The 22,463-nt window shown below is 35.1% G+C and overlaps 1 protein-coding gene across 4 annotated transcripts in view; it reads left to right on the top strand.

Moving 5' to 3' along the window:
- Positions 1–3,309: 3,309 nt before the first annotated feature.
- Positions 3,310–22,463, top strand: part of LOC148868627 (alpha-soluble NSF attachment protein 2-like) — a 28,335-nt gene continuing 9,181 nt past the window's right edge. For 2 of the 4 annotated variants that reach the window (XM_088971392.1, XM_088971393.1), the window contains exons 1-9: positions 3,310–3,763; positions 4,847–4,896; positions 4,999–5,071; positions 5,834–5,913; positions 6,861–7,012; positions 11,838–11,997; positions 12,079–12,126; positions 12,891–12,941; positions 14,019–14,099. In XM_088971392.1, the coding sequence (XP_088827518.1) occupies positions 3,598–3,763; positions 4,847–4,896; positions 4,999–5,071; positions 5,834–5,913; positions 6,861–7,012; positions 11,838–11,997; positions 12,079–12,126; positions 12,891–12,941; positions 14,019–14,099 (861 nt within the window). In that variant the 5' untranslated portion in view covers positions 3,310–3,597. The remainder of the gene's footprint in view (positions 3,764–4,846; positions 4,897–4,998; positions 5,072–5,833; positions 5,914–6,860; positions 7,013–11,837; positions 11,998–12,078; positions 12,127–12,890; positions 12,942–14,018; positions 14,100–22,463) is intronic. The other 2 variants (XR_016107558.1, XM_088971394.1) reach the window with 1 other exon arrangement.

The raw sequence follows: 22,463 nt of genomic DNA, 5'->3' as shown, positions 1-22,463 counted from the left end.
CCTTTGTCATAATCTTGTTGTTTATCATTGAGATCTTGATTAGAAAAAAAAAAAAAAAAATTAAGAGAGCAGGAGAATGAAATTTAACCTTACAGCTGCGCATTGGAAACCTTGTTATTCATGGAATCATGGGGAGATGTTTCCAATGCATGGCAGGGGTGTTCTGGGTAGGGTGTGGGAACACTGTGGGTAGCAAACCAGAGTAATATGCATCCGCCAATAAGCCTTTCTTTTATATTTTATCTCCTTTTTGTTTCCTTATTTTAACATAAAATCATTAGACTGCATTTGGCATTCGTTGTTTACTAAAATACCCCTTATAAGACACGGGTATTTTAGTAAGTGTCATTTACTAAAAGCTACCCTTATAGATGCACAGGATTTATTAAGCAAAAGGTAAACAATAGAAAGTGTTATTTACTAAAATATCCCTTATAGATTCATGGATTTATTAAAATCTACCATATAATTACAATTTTACTAAAACACCACTTATAATTTGTAATGGATTTAATCAATCTTCCATTAGATGACAATGAAAAATGACAGTTTTGACCCTAATGTTCATTTAAATAAATTTAATCAAAATAAAAAAATAATAATACCACTTTTTCCCTTTATAAGACACGGGCAACCACTCTATTGGCTATATTTGGTTAATTTTGTTTTTCTGTACAAAAAAAAAAGTGTTAAGGGTATTTTTGAAATAAAAAATCCTGGGCCTAATGGAAAAACAAACACTCCTTAATGAAAGGTTGATTAAGTAAATAAGCTATAAAATATATGGGATGTTTTAATAAAACGAAAACTATAAGGTAGGTTTAAATAAATATTTAAACTATAAGATGTGTTCTAGTAAATGACCCTAATAGAATCATAAGAGTATACAATTGTTTTATATTTTCAACTTTTTAAATAATTAATAATTATTCATATTTTATATACTACTTTTAATAATTTTTTATAATACAAAAATAGCAATAATTATTTTTAGTTAGGTTTATTCATCAAACCGATGAAACCAATCAACTCGATCTGAGTTGGTTAGTTTTCTAGTATTTTGGGTTGGCTTTGGTTAAAAAATTTTTCAATTCAACCAAGTTGGATCAAATTTACTTTGGCCATTTGTAAACCAATCAAAAGCGAATAACCTAACAATGGATATATATTAATATTTTTATATTTAAATATACTTTTTAATATGGAAAAGTGGGAAATTTCTCATATTTCTTAATCTAAAATGTTTTATATCATAAATGTAAAATTTAAAATTATTTATTTTTAATAATTACACTATAATTTTTAAGTTTAAATCTTTTGAACGGATTGACAAAACCAAAAAATTGACCCAAACCGATACAACTTGAGTGGGTCGACTTTTACAAAAGGTTAGTCAGTTTCAGCTGACCAACTCTCCAACCTGACTAGGTCAATTTGGTTGGCCAAATAGTCTACGATCGAACCGAACCAACTCATGAACACTCATAATTTCAACTAAATTAATAGTCTCATCTCTGATAAATAACAATAGTTTAATCTTCAATAATTATTGAAAATTTATAGCAAAAACACAATTATTGAAAATATATTGATAATGAAAAAAATAAAATAATTACAAAAATACAATAAGTACTAAAAATATATTAACTTAGTCAATAAATAGTATAATGTCAAATAATAGTTTAATCTCTAATAAATATTAATCAATAAGTTATAATAAAAATACAATAATTTAAATTTAAAAATTCACTAATAATAGTTTAATCTCCAATAACTATTGAAAGTTTTCTATTAAATAAAAAACAAAATAAATTTATACATAATCGTTGAAAATACATTTATCACAGAAACAATAAACAATTACTGAAATACAATAAATATTAATTTTAGTATATATAATTATATAATAAATATAGATTAAGAGTTTAAAATTATTATTAATAAATATTATTTTTTTGAAAGTTATTTTCTCGAATTATTACTTGATATAAGTGAAATTAGTTATTTACAATATTATGTAAAAATATTAAATTATTATTAATTTAAATATTATGTTATAATTATTTTCTACATTTCAGAAAATTTTTAAATTTATTACATAATTTCTTTATTTTAACTATTTAAAATCTGGTTATGTTAAATATTTTATTATTTAAAACACATAGTTATTTAAATACTCAAATAATATATAAAATATTAGTTATTTATGGAATTTAATTATCCATATAATCATAATTTATACTATTATTACATAATTTCATTATTAATTTTGTAATATATCAAATTATTATTAATTTTAATATTATGTTATAATTTTTTTTCTACTTCAAAGATTTTTTTAATTTATTACATAATTTCGCTATTTTAACTATTTAAAATCTATTTGTGATAAATATTTAAATAATCTATAAAATATTTAATTTTTTTATTATTTGAATTTTATTTATTTAAATCTATTACATATTATTAAATAATTCAAAAGCATTTAAATTGATAATCCAAAAAAACATAATTTAAATTGTTAGTACATAATTTCGTGATATATTTTGTAAAAATACAAAATTATTTTTTGTACTTTTAATAAATATTTTAAAGTTATTATATAATTTTATTAGAATATTTAAATAATTCTTAAATTTTTTGATCCAAACTTTCTTTAGATAGATATAGATAAAAAGTAGAGGAGAGGATAAATAGGAATTATATATAATTTAGGAGAGAAATTCTCTACTAAATTAGAGATAATTGTGGAGATAAATAAAAATTAGAGATAATTCTGGAGAAAGTTGAGGAGGTAGTTTAGGATAAATTTTAGGATAATAGATTATTTAGGTTATTGGGAAAATGTATCTCATTGGTTGTTTAAAAAATGATATGGAATAAAAAAACAAAAAATTCAAAAAAAAAAAGAAAATTTCTTGATATTTATATAGATTTTGTTAGTTAAAAACAAATGTTTTGTTGGTTAAAAACAAAAAATTCAAAAAACGATATAATGTTTTTTTTTTCCGATGTAGCGAATTAAAAACAAATGAAAATAAAAGCATGTAGAAGTAGAACGCCATTTAGATTTTAGCCCAAGCCCATGATGAATCTTAGTTTGGCTGCCTAGTTATCTGTTAGCCCAAGTCCAAATGTCAATGGCTGTAAATTGGGAAATTAGTTTAGCCCAGTCTAACTTCCACTGCCACCCCTTCTCCGTTTGAAACTTGGAAGATTACTGATTACTTAGTACTCTCGTTTTTATGTTTTTTGACCTTTTCAGACGGGAGAAGCTTCTTTTTTGGGGGAAGAACATCTTGTACTCATGCGGTAGCCGTCGGATTAGGAATTTTATATGCAATCAGTAGAATATGTAAGATCTACTGTTAGAACTGTTCATTACCGTGAGGCATGATGTATTTTATCAATCACCCACTAAAAGTTCCAATCTAACAGCAAGGGAAACTACTTTCGCCCTTCGAACGGGACCCGTCGCAGCCTTTTAATTTTCTCGTCGTCTCTCTCTAATAAATGGATATCACATCCGCATTCGTTCTACTGCCATCTCCTTCTCGCTTTTGCGAGTTGCGACGCGAGAGATCAGAAAGATAGAAAATGGCGCAGTACATTGGGAAGGGAGATGATCAAATTGTAAAAGGAGAGGAGTTTGAGAAGAAAGCAGAGAAGAAGATCGGTAGCTGGAATTTGTTCGGCAATAAATACGAAGATGCCGCAGATTTATACGAAAAAGCTGCGACGCTCTACAAATTGGCTAAATCATGTAATCATTCCATCCCTCATTTGAGTATCTTTTCATTTATTGTGTTTCAGGAATATGGTTCCGATACGATTCAAGTGACTGAAACCTTACAATTTTCTTTTTCATGGCATCATCCTTCGTTTTAGTGACTTTGTTTAAGTTTTATTGATTCCTGTTTTGTTGGTATCGTTTTCTGGGAAAGTGCATGATTGATTATCGAATTGTATGTTGTTTGACCAATTTCTGATGGACGAAAACGAACCATCTCAATTATGCAATCAGGCATCTGGCCAGTAACATGACGCTTAAAATGGAATTGCTTAGTTGAACCCGTCCTTGATGATTGATAATTTAATAAAGTCGGTATGGTCAGTAGGATTGCCTCTACAAGTTACATTAGGGGTTCTTGTAACATCAAGGAGCCTTCCGCATTGATCGATTGCTTGGTTATGGACCCAGAGTTGTTAAATCTCCAAAATTTTATTTCTGTGGTATTCATCCAGAATAAACTTGTGAACTCTGGCCCAAATAACATCCTTTATGATAATGACAACCAATGGATAGAAGGTTGCATCTGATCAGGGTGATGATTTTCATTACCATTACTTAATTGTGGAGCACCACGTTAGATACGTTCTTATGTTTCTTCTAGAAAGTCACATAATGGCAATGAAGAAGATATTGAGTGTCGGCTGACCATAACATTCACTAGGTCCACCCATGCATTTAGGCCCTTGGATTCAGGTTGTAATTTTCTTTTATCAATGAAAAATAAGATTTCGGTGCATAAGAACGGATACAAAGATGAAGGATAAAACCCAGGGGAAAAAACGCCTCAGATATGCAAAATCCTTGGCCACTGTGCCACTAGCTTTTTTCTTAGAATATATTGTTATTGTTGTGATTCAAAATACCTTCTCAAAAAAAAAAACACTATTAGTGCTTTACTTTTGAAAAAAAAACTATAAATTGCTCCCACTGTCATAGCTTCAAAGAGTTGTGGATTTGACTATTCATATGAAACATAAATCTTAGCCACTGGATTTTTCTATATAGAGAGAACCCAAATTTATTAGCTTACTAATCCCTCTATTGGGTTTTCAGGGGATAAAGCAGGATCTATATATCTCAAAATGGCTGATTGTCACTTGAAGGTTAGTGGTTGTGTAACACATTGCTGGTCCTTTGTGTAAAACATTGCCAAACATAAATGTTTGTCCACATACCTTTGTAATGCTTTTAGTTCCTGTTTACAGGCAGAAAGCAAGCATGAAGCTGCTTCAGCATATGCAAATGCTGCTAGCTGTTACAAAAAAGTTTCTCCTCAAGGTTTTTGTATTGTTAACTCATAAGTAGAACTTTACCTGTAATACATCACACTATTAGATTTTAATCTGATACATATATTTCTTACTGTAAAAGTTTTGATCAGAAACAATGCATTTCATTATCCTGAATGAAATAGTACAGTTGGTGTAATTACAATATGACTAAATCATAAATCAGCAAGTATGGCAACAAACCTTGGCCTCTTATCAATCCTGACCCATGTCTCCCCTGAAGATCAGCATATGGATCAATTGTAGTGTGTTTTTACATGAGGAAGAGATTACATGTTCAAATTATGTAATTGTAATTTTATGATTTGTGATAAATCATTGACCTGGGCGGGTCATTGAAAACCAGATGGGTTGTTGAACTTGGACTGTTTTCAACAGTTGTCATGATTTTCTGATTTGTCAGCTGGTTTTTCAGAAATTTGAAAAAATGGTGTTCTAAAAACTGGAAAGGCAGCTGGTTCATGACTTTCACAGTCTGACCATATGGTCTGGTCTGAGTCTTATAACATTGGAAGCAACCTTTCTGCAACATCTGTAGCCTAATATTACATATATGAAACTGTAATGTAGACAGATACCATTTAATAATTTTTTTATTGTCTTAGTGATAAAAAAAATGTTGACACTTGTCAGAAAAAAAAAGAATGTAGACGGTTCCATTTCAATCCATATTCTCATGTGCATTTCATTTTAGTTTTTTATAGTTGATATCATCTTCTTGGAACTTACTAACGTTGGGTGCTCTCTGCAGAGGCTATTTCATGTTTAAATCAGGCAGCCAATAGCTTTATGGAAATTGGCAGGCTTAATATGTGCGCAAGATATTACAAGGTAAGGTCTAAACTTTTTTTTTTTTTGGCAAAGCAACTGGGTTTTTGTCAGGTCAGGTGGAGGTGGAAGGGAATTCAAAAGTAGTTATTTCTTGGGCAAAATGTAATAGACATTCCATGGACCCTTAAACATATTTTCAGGGAAGTTGAAAGGATAGCAAAGAATACAAATGTTGATTTCAGGTGGATCAGAAGGAGTGCAAATGGGTTAGCAGATATATTAGCCAAACAAGGGGCTGCAAGGCAGCATTTGTATTGGACTTCTTTGTAATATTGATTTTTTTTTTTTTTGGGTGGGGGGTGACACTCTGGTCATCAAATTGTACTAATTTCACATATATTCACTTAATAAATTAATCATTAATCTTTTTTTACCAGTAATAGTACATGGTTTCATTAGCTGATTTACTTATCAAAAAATTTGATTTAAAGAATAAATTGCAGAGATTGTGCCAGGCACCCCTGTTCTGGGCTGGCATTAGCTACCTGGTTCACATGAAGCATTTTTTACTATCACAATGTTAGAATAATTTCATCAATAAACGAAAAAGAATTGTTATGATGAGTTCCTTCTCCTAAGTCACACCCCGGCACAATTGCTCCTCGTTACTGCGTCTCTTGCCAAAGCATCTGCCACACTGTTGGCAGACCATTTTTGGCAACTTTACCTCATCTAGATATGTTACAATGATTCAGAAATTATCTAATCCATATCTTTTTGCTTCTGGAGTGAAGAAGGGACTACTCAGAATCATTATTTACCTTATCTAAATTTTTTAGCTTCTCCTTAATGTCATCTGATGGAGCACTGTCTTGTTAAGATATTAATGAAGATATACTTTAGGAATATGTTCTTGTGTGTGATACCCCTCCAAAGTCCTTGTATAATATGTACTTGTATTACTTTCAAGGATGGCTAATGACTTGGGCTTACATTTGCAAGTGCAGGAAATTGCAGAGATGTATGAACATGAACAAAACTTTGAGCAGGCTATTATTTTCTTTGAACGTTCTGCTGATTTTTTCCAAAGTGAAGAGTCATCATCTGCTGCAAATCAATGCAAACTGAAAGTTGCACAGTTTGCTGCTCAGTTAGAAGAGTAAGCCACCCTGTGCTAAATGTAATTGTTTTATTCTTCATGGTTAGACGATATTAATACATTGGTTTGGATTATGTGATGATAGAAGTTCCATTGTTCTAAATATCATTTCCCTCTGCATGATGCTGCACTTTAAAATATCATCATTTGTGTAGATGTAATGTAAGGGATTGTTATACTTTTTATTTATAACAATATAATATCATTACTGATATTAAAATTAAAAAAAAAAAGCAGTATAAGGGAGAGATCCACTACCTAATACGTTGGATCTAACAAAAGAAGGATATACAACAGTATAAACAACAACAACAACAATAAATACATGAAGCCCCTATTTCCAAAACAGCAACCCAAATAAATGCACAATGCTGCACTTTAATATTGATTTTTCATATATTCTTAAGTTCCTCCAAAATTAACATCATTTTTTGTATTTCTTGGTCTTTGTCTGCCAAAAGAGGGAAATGCATGGTATATGCAAATATAGATAAACTTTTAAATGAAATTATAGGGATCTTATATTTCTGGTCTTGAGCTCATAAGCTAAAAGGATTTCTTTTTCCTTACAGAATTTGTGTGTAAGTGAGAGTTTGTAATTCAAGGAGACTGGTGTCTGTTCATTCTTGGTTGGGATATACTCTGTACAGCCTCTCTTTTTTGTTGCTTATTGTACCTCTGTGGCTTATTATTTTCCATTTGTGTAAAACTTCCTGCTTTCTTCTAATACAGTTATCCTTACTAAAACAAAACACATGTATCCAGCCATCCAGGTATATCAGAGTAAATTTGCAAGTAGGAATGCAATCTGAAAGATATCAGTTGGGTGGTGGTGCAGCTTTGATCAGTATTATTCCATTAGTCCTCCATTTGGAATAGCATATGGAATGCAATTTGGTCTGATTTTGTTGAATAGCATATTATCTGACACTTTGTTTGGTACATTATACATCATTAGGTCATTATGTTTCATTTTATCTATATTTTATGGAAGGTGTTGCCAGCGGTGGTGGTGTGGTCAATCTGGTCGGAAAGAAACATGAGACTCTTTGAAAATCAGTTGAGATCATAGGAGGAAGTCTTAAAGGGCATTTGGGGAAGGATATATTCCTGGGTGGCAACGCACAAACTGTTCAAGAATTGTCCTTACAGTTCTTTTTTGGAGTGTAAAAATCTTTTTGTATGATCTTCTTTTTTTGGTTTTACTGAGTTGTACAAAGTGCTTGCCTTGCTCAGTAGTGCCTCAGTGGGCAAGGCTGTATAATGAAATACTTTACCTTTTCTCTCTCTCTCTCTCTCTCTCAAAAAAAAAAAAAAAGTCCATATACCCACTTGCATGGTTACATACATGCACACTGTTAGTTTGAAGGAATGATTAAATAACATACTAATCTCTTATCCAGTCAATACCACATCAGCATATGAAAATCCAAAGGCACCATTTTGACGGAATGTTATGATTGGCCATATAGTTAGATAACTCCTTTTATAAATGTAAATAATCCAATATAATGATATCTAGTAATTTTGAAAAATATATTACACTTTGTTTTGACATATTTGGTAATTTCAATATATGCATGACATTTTATATCTCTTATTCACTTACTCTCACTCATATTTCATTATCAATAAAATGCTTTTGAACATTTGTTATTGATCAAAAACCATTGCCAAGATATATATGATTTTCTTCAAATTTCATATAAAACAAAATTATTTTATGAGTATGAACTGAAATATTTTATCCCCAAGAATTTCTATTTCTGAAACCAAGAAAATGGTAATGTTTTGCAAAACTGTTATGAATTTATGAACTTGCATTTGGCATATAAAACATGACAATATCATTATATGCTCCAATGTTCAAGCATTTGATTTCTCTCAAGGCACTAACTGACAATGAGTTATTGATAGGCATGGATGTGTCATATTTTATGTTTGAGGTCTAAGAACGAATGATGTGTAAAGATTGCAAAGTTATTCCAAGAGAAAGCTTAACAACAAAACATAGACTAGTGGTGGTAGATGTGTGCATTAGGAAATGGAAGGGAAATAGGGAAGAAAATAGGTGTCCGAGAATTAGGTGGGAAAACCTAAAAGGGGAAAAGCCAGCTCAATTTAGAAACAAGTTGACGATAGAAGGGAATTGAAATTTAGATTGAAAGATTAATGATATTTGGCTTGAAATAGAAAACAACATAAAGAAAGTTGTAAACGAGGTCTTAGGAGAATTTAAAGGGAAATTGAAAAGTACTAAAGAAAATTGGTGGTGGAATGAAGAGGTTCAAAATATATTCAAATTAAAATGAGCATGTTATAAAGAACGGCAAAAAGCTAAAATTCAGAAAATTGGAAAAAATATAAAACCATAAGAAAGGAAGTTAAAAAGAAAGTGAATGAAGCTAAATGTAGGTCTTATGATGAACTTTATCATAAATTAGGCACTAAAGAGGGAGAAAAGTGAATATATAAACTAGCAAAGCTGAGAAAGGAAAGATAGAAATTTAAACCATGTTAGGTGCATTAAAGATGAAGATCAAAGAGTCTTGGTAAAAGATGAGGAAATCAAACAAAGATGGAAAAACTATTTTGAAAAATTATTAACTGAATAACCGGGAGAGGGTGCTAATGGAGGAAAAGCTAACAATACTAATAGTGTTAAAAATAATACATACCTTCGTAGAGTTGGACCTGTTGAAGTAAAAGAGGCACTGGATAAGATGAAGGGAAAGACATTAGGACCTGATGGGATTCCAATAGAAGTGTGGAAATGTATGGGAGAGGTAGGCCTGTTATGGCTAATTGACCTATTTAATAAGGTAATAAAAGAAAAGATGATGCTTGATGGTGGGAGAAATAGCAGTGCGGTGCCTATGTTTAAGAACAAAGGTGATAAACAAAGTTGTAATAACCATTGAGGGATTAATTAAACTCATGAGCCATACTATGAAACATTGGAAGAGAATAATTGAACAAAGGTTACGACTTAAAACAAGTTTATCAAAGAAACAATTTGAGTTTATGCTAGGGAGACCAACCATGGAAGCTATTTTTCTTTTGAGATGATTGATAGAAAAGTTCAAAGAGATAAAAAAAAAAGATCTTCGTATGGTGTTCATTGATCTAGAAAAAGGATTGAGATGGAATTCCTATAAAGATAATATGGTGGGCCTTGGAAAAGAAAGGGCTCAAAATAGGTATAAAGACCGAATTAAGGATATGTATGAGGGACAACAACCAATCTTAGAACACCAATGGGAGAAACTTAGATTTTACAGTTACGGTGGGTTTTCACTCTTCACTAAAGTTCAACACTTATCCCTCATCTAATTGCATTGATCATAGATGAATTGATTAAACATATTCAGGAAGAAGTTCCACAGTGCATGTTATTTGTGGATGGTATTGTTTTAATTGATGAAATTAATGAAGGATTAAATGTAAAATTAAGTATATAGACAAATGCCCTAGAAGCAAGAGGTTTTAAAATAAGTAGGACTAAAACAGAGTATATGGCATGTAAATTTAATAATAATGGGAGTGTAATCAGGATACACTTAAGATAACTCAATGTGACAATTTCTGGTACCTTGGTTCATTAATTCATAACAAGGGAGAGATTGAAGAGGATGCCACCAAAGAATTAGAGCAAGTTGGGCAAAATGGAGGGGTGCATCTAGACTTTTGTGTAATAGGAGAATACCACTTAGTTTAAAAGGAAAAAATTATAAAAATGACATGGCTGACACCTTGGCTAAACAGGGGGTATCGAGGGGTGATCTGTTCTGGGCTACCTTATAATTGTAATTCAGGGTAGAGTGTCTGCTTAACTGCATAGCTCTAAGGGGAGGTAACATCTCGCACCTCCTCTTAGGCTGATTGTACACTTTCCTATTATATGCTTAATAAAATACCACTTATTTATCAAAAAAAAAGGAAAATTCTATAAAACATTTATAAGGCCAGCTATGTTGTATGGAGTAGAGTGTTGGCAGTCAAGAAACAACATACAAAAATGACTATTGTAGAAATGCTAATGTTAAGATGGATGGGTGAAACTAGAAAGGATAAGATTTGGAATGAATCCATCTATAGAAACCTAGGAGTAGCTCCAATAAGTGGTAAAATGAGAGAGAGAGAGAGTAGGCTAAGATGGTTTGATCACGTGCATAGAAGACAACCAACAGCTCCAGTTAGAGGAAATGATTTGTTACAAGTAGTGGAAGGGGCTAGAAGAGCTAGGGGTAGACCAAAAAGGAAATGGGTAGTAGTAAGAAATGATTTAAGCATTAATAATTTAATAATGGATATGGCTTTAAATAGAGCGGATTGACGAAACAGGATTCATGTAGTTGACCCCATATAAGGCATGGATGATGATGATGATGATTTTTTACTTTGTTAATGCACTTCAACACAAGTATTGGATGCAGAAAGGAACTTTTGTTTACATCCACAATCTAGAATTCCCTAGAAGGCCATTGGCCAGATGTTTTTGTTCTTTTTTTTTTTATTTCGGAATAACTGTAAACTTTATTAATAATGAGCCAACGAATGAATAACTCAATCTACATGCATGGACCCCAAAATAACTATTCCCTATTCATTCCATGCTTGGCAAGTGTATTGATCAGATGTTTCTGTGAGATATTTTTTGCTTTATGATGTATGTTCTTGTGTTGCTCTTAAATCTCAGTATAAAGTCAGCAACCAACTTAGTTTTAGAATTTTGATTTTCTTGTGATTAATTTTCAGCGGTATCTTTTACTTGTAATTATGTCCTATTAATTTGGAATCTAAAATTTTTATTTTACTTTTCCAGTTATACAAAAGCTATTGCAATTTATGAAGAAATAGCACGGCAATCAGTGAACAATAATCTTCTCAAATACAGTGTGAAGGGGTATCTCCTGAATGCTGGCCTTTGCCAACTTTGTAGGGGTGATGCTGTTGCAATCACGAATTCATTGGAGCGATATCAGGTTTATTTTTGTCTAAATTTTATCATTATGAAGTTTTAATTAATGAGCTATGTAGACTTAATGATGCAGTTGCATGTTCAGGAATTGGAGCCCACTTTTTCTGGAACACGTGAATACAAGTTTTTGTCTGTAAGTTTGTCTGCATAACCTTGCACTCGTTCTTTCCTGTCTACATTCTTGATTTTCCTTAATATCAATAAAATTATGTCCCTAATTTGAGAATTTGAGAAAAGTGACCAAAACATGAAGGATATGAAAGGTGGCAACCATCATGCCAATTGGATCCAAAGGCATCAAAGAATTAAATTTGTAATGGCTTAAGCAATGTTGTCAAGCATGGAGTAGATAAGATGGTCAGACTGTTCAGACTGGAACCCAGTCCCAAAATTGGGATTTGAAATGTCTTATTCTCCAAAACACCGGCTTGGTCAAAGGCTTCATAAATAATTATGTTTAATGATGTACTACTATTTGATGTTTACTATTTTACACTTCTATTGCCATAAAGTAGGTTTAAAAATATATATTGTAAGTGTTTACATTTTTTTTTAACTTTGCACATTTTTTCTTTGAATGGGGGCCATTCAACCTATTTACCTGCCAACCTCAGTGGGTCAACGTCTGATCTGATTTTAACCATTTACGAGTTTCTTCTGATGTTTTCCAACCCATACCTATCCAGTCAGACTGGTGACTTGGCCACAATTCCAGTTCCATTCAACCTCTAATCAATCATATTACTAAAAAAACATTGACTTGGTCAACAACCCATCAACCCAAACAGTTGAGCCACTAACCTATCCAACCCATTTACTAGGTCACCAGATTTTGTGTTATTTTATTTTTTGGAATTTTTTATTATCATAACATGACAGGTTGACCCATTGACCCAGATGAATGAACCAGTGACCTTTCCACCCAGAGGAGAACAGTTCAGTCTTCAGGTTGGATTTTAAAAAGCGGTTTTATTTTGCTTGTTCAAGGTCAGTTACCTTTGTTATCTTAGTTAGACCCTAGAGGGAATCCGGATGAACCTGGTGTTCTGTCAGGATTATTCTTGGAAGGAAGAGGTCTTTTCTAGTCAAAATAAGCAATAGCAGGGAAAATGTCTTGGAATGCTGCAAGGTTTTAGGAGAAAAAAAATCTTGAAGGAGGGAATCTGAAATGAATGTTTGGTCACTGTGCATTTAAAGTGTTTGCAGAAATTTGCAGTGGCCCAGAGGCTATGGCTATTAAAAAGGAAAACATTTGAACTTCAAATTTGGAGTGCCTCCTAGATTGATTTAAGGTTTGAGTTGGTTCATTTCCATCTATGATAACATGTTAAGATCCATGATCTGCCCACATGATTGAAAATTTATGGTGATTCTACTCATGATTGAGAATTTCTCGTGGGGAATCACAAATTGAAAATTGATTTGGTGTTTGCCCTTTTAACTAGGGACAGTGATATCTGTAGGAGGGAGCATTTATATCACACTATTTCAGTAATTCAATCAATTTACATGTGTAGAGTTTAAGCATCCAAGAAACATTGTTTGGATGGATTCAATGTTTTTTTCCCTGTTTGTTGGAAGCTGGCATAAGTGCTTTATGAAGCCCACACCTTGGCCTCTGAACACCTTGTTCTCCTGGATACCCAGGTTTGTCAATATTTAACAGAAGTCACCAATCAATAGTAGGAAATTGAGATCAGGTGTATCTGAGTGCTGATCTACTGCTATACTCTTCTACAGAAAACTTGCATTGTTGTAGCTGGTATATGTTACATTGCCATCTTACATACTGGCTACAAAGTCTTGTCTTTTTGTTTTATCATTTTGGATTAAATTTTGTTTTCCCTTGTCACCAAAAAAGAAGATATAGAAAGAAAATGGGGTTATGGACTTTTACCTCATTACCTGCTCATACTGCAGGTTTCAGCATTAAGATTAATAAATTCCATGTAGTATCTATTATTTTCTCATAATTGTAACCTCAAGTAAATTATGGTTTTAATTTTTGTTTTCCTTTTATGGCAGGATCTTTCTGCTTCAATCGAAGAGGAAGATGTTGCAAAATTCACTGATATTGTCAAGGAATTTGATAGCATTACAGCACTGGTATATTTCCCTGTTATCTCTTTCCATTTTGGGGTAAAAAGAGTTGGATGCCATCTGAACTCTAGCAAATCTTTACATTTTTATTTGTTCAATTTGGTCCAGCATGGCATGTTTGTTATCCTGTTTGAATTATAAGTTGGAAATAAATATCTTGCAGTAAAATATTGGGAAAGCAGTTCTTTAATTTTGTCGAAACTGTTCTTTTTTATGTTTCTAGGGGTGATCCAAAAGTTTCGGAGATACAAATCAGCACAATGTAGGGGAAATTTTGCATATTGGCATCAAGATTGCAGTGTCTTGAATAAAAGAGAGTTATATTTAGACAAGACAACTATGCTTTTTCTTTTATTTTTTAACTAGATGCTAAATTGAATGCTTTGGTAAATCAAAGAAGTTGCAGCTGCTACTAATTGGCAAAAGCTTTTGACTAGGATCTTTACATGGCATAACCTGTGGATGAAAAACCCCGGATAGTGGAGACTATCATTGCCTAATTGTCTTTTTATCTTTTGGCTCTGGAGGGAGGGCTCGGATCTTCTACCTATAAGAATGCTACCCACACCTACCCACAAGACATTGCAGCCACACATTGGGAACATCTCTATTTGTATGTTGACGTTCATGAGGAAATGTTCTTAATACAACTGTAGTGTCTTGTGGGTACCGTTGGTAGCAGATTTGGAGTCCTGAAGGGAAACAAGTCAAGAGGTTCTTTCAGAAGCAGCATATGGTGTAAATATTTGGAAGATGTAATTTGCAGTATGCACATCAATGAAGTGTTATGGGATAAAGGGATGAATGAAATAGGTTCTTGAGGGCCTGAATAGTTGAGATAGACGGGCATTGTAGTACTTGAGTTTAAGTGAAAAGGAAAGGTGTTCTTACACCATTGGTTCCAAGGCTGGATAAATGGGTTGTGTTAGGTTAGTATTCAACATTAAAAATTTTATCGAACTTTTTTGATGATGGATCCTGAATTGTCTTTTCATGCTCATACTAGGGCATTCACCTGGACGGATGTGCTTAACAAGGGATATGACACTAAACTGAATGGAATGGCAAAACAGGAGTGATATCACAGGGAGGAGGAGGATGAGGAAAGGTGAGTAGTGATATCACAGGGAGGATTCTAGTGGGCCCATCTGAGTAGGGATTCTAGTTTCACAATTACCAAACATGCAAAAGAGGTATTTCAATAGATGAGGGAAAAGATGCTTTGGTCATTTCACATAGAGGTTATGGTGCTGGTGGGCATATCAGCTTGTGGTTTCTGAAGGGTCAATAGGTAACAAATTCCAATTATGGTCCACTTCCTATCCAATGTGTTGTCCTCATTTCAATTTTCAACACTAAATGGTTTCCAGTGCACCCTGGTTTGAATTATTTGAAGTCCAGGTTTTACATGGCAATTCCATTTGTTCTGAGACCCATCTAACCTCAGTGGTCAGAGATTGTTATTCTATTTGGGCATTTAAAGAGTGGAGATCGCAGATGGTTATCAGATGAAGGGTTAGTGGTTCCAGTGGTCCTTGCTTGTTGAGGCATTTCTTGTATAGCAAAATTAAATTTAAAGCATACAAGGTGTCATCATCATCATCATCCATGCCTTGTCCCAACTATATGGGTTCGGCTACATGAATCCTATTTTTCCAATCCATTCTATTTAAATCCATGTCTACTGTTAAATTATTAGTGATTAAACCGTTTCTTACCACTTCTACCCATGCCCTTTTTGTTCTACCCTGAGCTCTTCTAGCCCCTTCAATGTGTAACAAACCACTTCTTCTAACTGGTGCAGCTGGCGGTCTTCTATGCATGCGCCCAAACCATCTTAGTCCACTCTCTCTCTCATTTTATCACCTATTGGAGCTACTCCTAGGTTCCTACAGATAACTTTGTTCCTAATCCTATCCTTTCTAGTTTTTCCACTCATCCATCTTAGCATTTGCATTTCTGCCACATTAATTTTTCTGGACATGTTGTTTCTTGACTGCCCAACATTCTGTTCCATACAATAAAGCATACAAGGTGTACATGAAAAAATTGGTGCTCAAGCAAAGAAGTGCAAAACAAGAAAAGAAAAAATCCTCAATAGGAACAAAGAATGGCATTCCCTGCCCACCACCAGCTCCATATGTGAAGCATAATACAAAAAATTACAAATAAATATTCCCACATCAATTGACTTCAAATTCAATAGCAAACAACCTACTCTTAGATGTGTCAATCTACACCAAGATCTCCCTTCAACCAACTGAGCAAGTCATCCTGTTAAGCAAAAAGTACACATTGCAACAGACTAGCTCAGATCCCTCCAACAAATCCCATCATTCAGCATTGGTTCAGTAAAATCCCACATCAAGAAGTGTTTTCAGTAATCCAGGTGAGGCTGGAATAGGAGGTGTGATCAGGGAGGAAGACAGAAATATTTGTTGGGCTTTCAGTGGCTCAATAGGAGCAGCGGACTCTGCAAAATCTGAGATTCTGGCTGCTCTGATAGGGCTTCAAATTGCTAAGACCTTGTGTTTCTCCCCACTAACCATAGAAGGAGGTTCTGCAAACACTATAAAATGCTTAGGGGAGAAGGACAGTGGGCCTTGGCGTTTTATTCATTATTTGGATTGTTGAGTTGGGCTGATTTTAAGTTATTGGGCCCAGGTTTTTATTTTTTATTTTTAAGTTGTTAAGTTAGGAAGTAATTGGGCCTTAGGCCCATTAGTTTATGTTATTTTAAGTTGTGACTATTCAGCTACTTAAAGTTGCCGCCCTACTAAGGGTATTCATGTAATCTTCCATTCTTTTATTTTAAGTATATAAATCAAGAGGGGCTGGCAGCCAGACTCGTTCAATTTCGGCAACATCCCACTCTCTTTTTTCCCCTCTCTTCTTCTTCTTTACTGCTGAAACCTTTCAACTTCTTCTACTTTTCTTTACAAGGCATTCATCTGAAACTGTTATTAGCAAATTCTACTTAGTATCAGAGCAGGCCGAAGGTTTCTTGAGCTGCTTTATCATGCAGCCCTAGATCGACCGACTGCATGGTGATATGAGAGGCTGATCGAAGACCTCAGGTAAGCCCAGTTTTTGGATTTTTTGGTGGATCTGTTTTGCTCTGTAGCTGGTCTAGGGTTTCCCATCAAATTCAGGAAGAGCTAGAGAAAGGGGGAGAGTCCTGTTTTTGTAGGACTCATCAATTTCGACCTAGGAAGTGGCACCCTAATTTTTTAGGGTTCCCTGGAGTTTTTTGAAGGGGGCGGTTCAAGTCCCATCTGTTTTGGAGGCATTTGGAGGGAGTAGCTGCTTCTTCTCTCTCTTCTCCTGTTCCATAGAAAGGGAATCTTTTGTAGGAGGATCATCTAGGGTACCAAAAGGGTGTTTGTGGTGCCTAAAGGGTTTTATTTAATATTCTTTCATTTTAAAGTGATCTTTTACCTCTTTTTTGGGAATTATGGAGGGACACGAATTTGAGAACAAACCGAAGAGTGAAATGGGACCAGTGGGAGGTGTCAGAGACCTTTTCGGGGCTGGGACCATCACTACAGTTAAGTTGGATGGTACAAATTTTTTAGAATTGTCACAATCTGCAAGATGGCCATTAGTGCTCATGGGAAGCTAGGGTATATCACTGGTGAGGAAGTGAAACCCAAGACTAACAATTCCCGGTGGGTACAGGAAAATTATATGGTAATGACTTGGCTGTGCATTTCTATGCTGTCCCATATAAGTAAAAATTTTTTGTGGGCAAATACAACTAAGGAACTTTGGGATGGAGATGTAGAAATCTACTCACAGAATGAAAATGTTGCTAGGGCCTATCAGTTGAGGAACCAGTTTATTTCTACCAGACAGGGAGATAAACCTATTGCTGTTTATTTTTTGGCCATTAAAACCCTATGGCAGGAGACTGGCCATCTAGAGACAGTGGTTTGGGAAACCACTAAGGATGTTGTTGCCTACCAGAAACTCTTAGGGAAGAATAGGGTTTTTGAATTTCTTTCTGGTCTCAATCCCGAGTATGACATTGCAAGGCAACATATCCATTCCAAGGATAGTGTTGCACTCTCTCAGGCACATACCTTTGTATCAGGGGAAGAGAGTAGGAGGAATGTAATGATGAGGAATTCAGGTCTTGAACAGTCACCCATAGTCAGTACTGTGAAACCTAAACAGAGTGGAGATCGGGGTGGTAGTGAAACCAGGAAGGAAGATAAGGATCTGATTTGTGACTACTGTAAGAAGCCTAAACACACGAGAGATACCTGCTGGAAGCTTCATCCTCACCTTATGCCAAATAGACTCAAAAACAAGAAGGGAAATGATAACATGGCAGTCACTGGTGACTTACCTGGCCCCCTTACTATAGCTACTTTTGAGTCTGTTGCAGCTGCTACAATGAGGGCCGAACTTGAGAAATATGGACAATTACTAAATCAACAAGATACAGTTAGCCCTAATCCGGTAACAGGTGGATTGCTAGGTACAGGTGGTTCTGGTGGTGGACATTCTACTTCCTTTGCTCATATAGGTAGTTCGCATGCCACTGCAAACTATGCTTCTACTACAGATAAGTTCCACTATTTTTTCTTCTTACCAACTCTATTCTGGCAGAGATAGAGTTTCCACAGCCGATGGATCTCATGTTCCCATTACTGGGAATGGGTTTGTCAAGATTACTGATTTCATTTCCCTACCCTCTGTTCTTCATGCTCCCAAATTGAGTACTAACTTGTTATCTGTTAGTAGTTTGAATAAGAACTTGAATTGCTCAGTGATTCTTTCTCCTAGCTATTGTGTTTTGCAAGATTTGGTTTCAAAGAGGACGATTGGGAGTGGTCGTGAGGTGAATGGAATCTACCTCTTGGATGCGCTTCCTCATCATCAAGGTCATCATGTTAGTAGGGATTTTGAGTCAGAGTTTGTGAGTCAAATTATGCTTTGGCATAATCGTTTGGGACATTTGTCTTTTTCTTCTTTGCGTTTCTTGTTTCCGAAGTTATTTGAGTCTGTTAATTTGTCTAGCTTAGAGTGTGAAAGTTGTCGGCTTGGAAAACATTGTAGACATTCATTTAAAGCTAGTAATAAAAGGTGTTCATCTACTTTTGATGTTATTCGTACTGATGTGTGGGGACCATACCATGTTCCTCCTATGGGTGGCTACTGATATTTTCTTTTATTTGTGGATAATTTTTCTTAGTATTCTTGGATTACTTAATGAGATCCTGTAATGAGGTACCACCCTTGGTTCGACAGTTTCATCAGATGGTGCTAACACAGTTTGGGGTATGAGTGAAGGTATTCAGGTCAGACAATGCCAAGGAATATTTTGAGAAGAACCTTGCCTCGTATCTGTTAGAGTATGGTGTTATCCATCAGAGCAGTTGTTTTTACAGTCCACAGCAGAATGGTATTGCAGAGAGGGAGAACAGACACATTGTTGAGATTGCAAGAAGCATGATGATCACATCCACTGTTCCAGTTCGGTTTTGGGGTGATGCAGTTCTCACAGCAGTTTTCCTGATTAATAGGGTGCCCTCTCGTGTACTTGGATTCAGCACCCCCATTCAACCTTCTTTTTCTTGGGGGGAGATGTTCCACATCCCTCTCAAGGTTTTTGGTTGTGTTTTCTTTGCAAATATTCTTGGTCCTCACCACTCGAAGGTCGACCCAAAGGCAAAGAAGTGTGTTTTTATTGGGTATGCAAAAAATCAGAAAGGATACTGTTGCTATGACTTAGTCTCTGGGAGTCAGTATGTTACTATGGATGTCACCTTTTTTGAGTCCACATCTTTTTTCTCGAAGGGTTCTTCTCAGGGGGAGTGTTTTGGGAAAATAAGTGAGCAGTCTATTCCTCTTCCAGTTCTAGTCCCTGTATTTACTCCAGTCCCTGTGTCCACTCCTGTGTCTGATCCTCCTTTGTCACCTATCTTACCACCTCCCTTGCGTCCTGTTTCTTAGTGTTACCCAAGATAGCACCTACGACTTCATAGGGAGGTTGATTCCACTACAACAGAACCCACATCACTTCCTATCAATTCCTTGGAAACTCTAGATTCGACTGACATGGACTCAGGTATTCCTCTTGATCCTTTTAATGTTTCAGTTCTCATTGGTTCTACTAATCCCATTACAAATGACCTGGACCTTCCTATTGCACTCAAAAAAGGGAAGAGAAAGTGTAGCACTCATTGTATCTCACAGTACCTATCCTACAATGGACTTTCTCTTTCTTATTGTGCTTTCCTTTCTTCCCTTGACTCCGTGTCTATACCTAAGGGTGTCAGTGAGGCTCTCTCCAAACCTGAGTGGAAGGCACTTATGCAGGAAGAGATGAAAGCCTTAATTAAGAATCAGACATGGGAGATTGTGGATCTACCAGAGGGCAAGGAGACTGTTGGATGTAGATGGGTCTATACATTTAATTACAATGCAGATGGATGTATAGAAAGGTATAAGGCTAGACTGGTTGCAAAAGGGTACACTCAAACCTATGGCATTGATTACTTAGAGACCTTTGCACCAATTGCAAAGATGACTTCTGTTCAGATCTTTCTCTCTCTTGTTGCTACATACTCTTGGCCCCTTTTCCAACTTGTTGTAAAAAATGCTTTTCTTAATGGGGATTTGTAGGAAGAAGTGTATATGGATCTTCCTGTTGGTTTTTACAGTGATGCTGAAAAGGGGAACGTATGTAGATTGAAGAAGTCACTTTATGGTTTGAAATAGTCTCCCAGAGCATGGTTTGACAGGTTCAGGAAGGCCTTGATTGCTTTTGGCTACACTCAGACCATACTTTATTTGTGAAGCGGAGGGGGTCCCTGGTGTCAGTTCTGCTTGTTTATGTGGATGATATTGTAGTTATAGGAAATGACTTGAGTGAGATTGACAGTTTGAAGAAGAATCTGCACAGAGAATTTGAAATTAAGGATCTTGGGGAGCTGAGGTATTTCTTGGGCATTGAGGTTGCAAGATCAAAGCATGGAATTTTCATTTCTCAAAGGAAGTATGTTCTAGACCTTTTACAAGAAACAGGGAAACTTGGAACAAAGACAGCCAATACTCCTATTGATCAGAATCACAAAATTAATGCATCAAAAGGAAGGACATTGGGAGATATCAGAGACTTGTGGGGCGGCTGCTATATTTATGTATGACAAGGCCAGACATCTCCTATGCAGTGAATGTGGTGAGTCAATACATGCATGCCCCACGAGTCCAGCATTGGGTGGTTGTTGACAAGATTCTTGCTTATTTGAAGGGACACCTAGGCAGAGGCATACTTTTTGCTGACCATGGACAGTTGAAGCTGGAGGCTTATATAGATGCTGATTGGGCAGGATGCCTTGATGACAAGAGATCTACATCAGGAGTTTGCACTCTCCTTGGGGGTAATCTTGTCTCGTGGAAAAGTAAGAAACAAATAGTTGTGGCAAGGTCAAGTGCAAAAACTAAATACAGAGCCATGGCACATGGAGTTTCAGAGCTTCTCTGGATCTGTTCCTTGTTAGGAGAGATTGCTGTTGAGGCAGAAGAACCTATGATGCCGTATTGTGATAATCAGGCAGCAATTAACATTGCCCACAACCTAGTTCAGCATGACAGGACAAAGCACATTGAAGTGGACAGACATTTCATAAGAGAAAGGGTGACTTCAGGGGAAGTTTGTCTCCCATACATTGCTTTTGATTTGCAGCTTGCTGATGTTCTTACAAAAGGTGTTGCAAGGAACAAGTTGGAGCATGTTCTGCGCAAGTTGGGAGTGTGTGACATTTATTCCCAACTTGAGGGGGAGTGTTGAGTTGGGCCGATTTTAAGTTATTGGGCCCAACCTTTTAATTTTTTATTTTTAAGTTGTTAAGTTAGGAAGTAATTGGGCCTCAGGCCCATTAGTTTATGTTATTTTAAGTTGTGACTGTTCAGCTACTTAAAGTAGCCTCCCAAGGGTATTCATGTAATCTTCCATTCTTTTGTTTTAAGTATATAAATCAAGAGGAGCAGGCAGCCAGACTCATTCAATTCTAGTAACATCCCACTCTCTTTTCTTCTCCTCTCTTCTTCTTCTTTACTGCTGAAAACCTTCAGCTTCTTGTACTTTTCTTCACAAGGCATTCATCTGAAACTGTTATCAGCAAATTCTACTTGGATGAAGCACGAGACATCATAACCCAATTGAATATAAGGATTAGATGGATTCCTAGAGGTTTAAATTCTGTGGCTAATGGTCTAACTAAATTAGGGGTTTTTAGGGATTCTTTGTTTAGTGACTGCATGTTACCCTTGTAATTCAATTGGAGTCTTTGTCTCCAGCTGTACACCTTCTCATGTACCCTGCGCTTCTTCTTTAATGAAGTTAATTTCTTCAAAAAA

This window comes from Nelumbo lutea, chromosome 2 (assembly GCF_056320005.1).
Source record: "Nelumbo lutea isolate HS-2025 chromosome 2, American lotus-T2T, whole genome shotgun sequence".
Classification (NCBI taxonomy): domain Eukaryota; kingdom Viridiplantae; phylum Streptophyta; class Magnoliopsida; order Proteales; family Nelumbonaceae; genus Nelumbo; species Nelumbo lutea.
The sequence above is the reverse complement of the archived record's forward strand: the minus strand, read 5'-3'. Positions and strand labels throughout refer to the sequence as shown.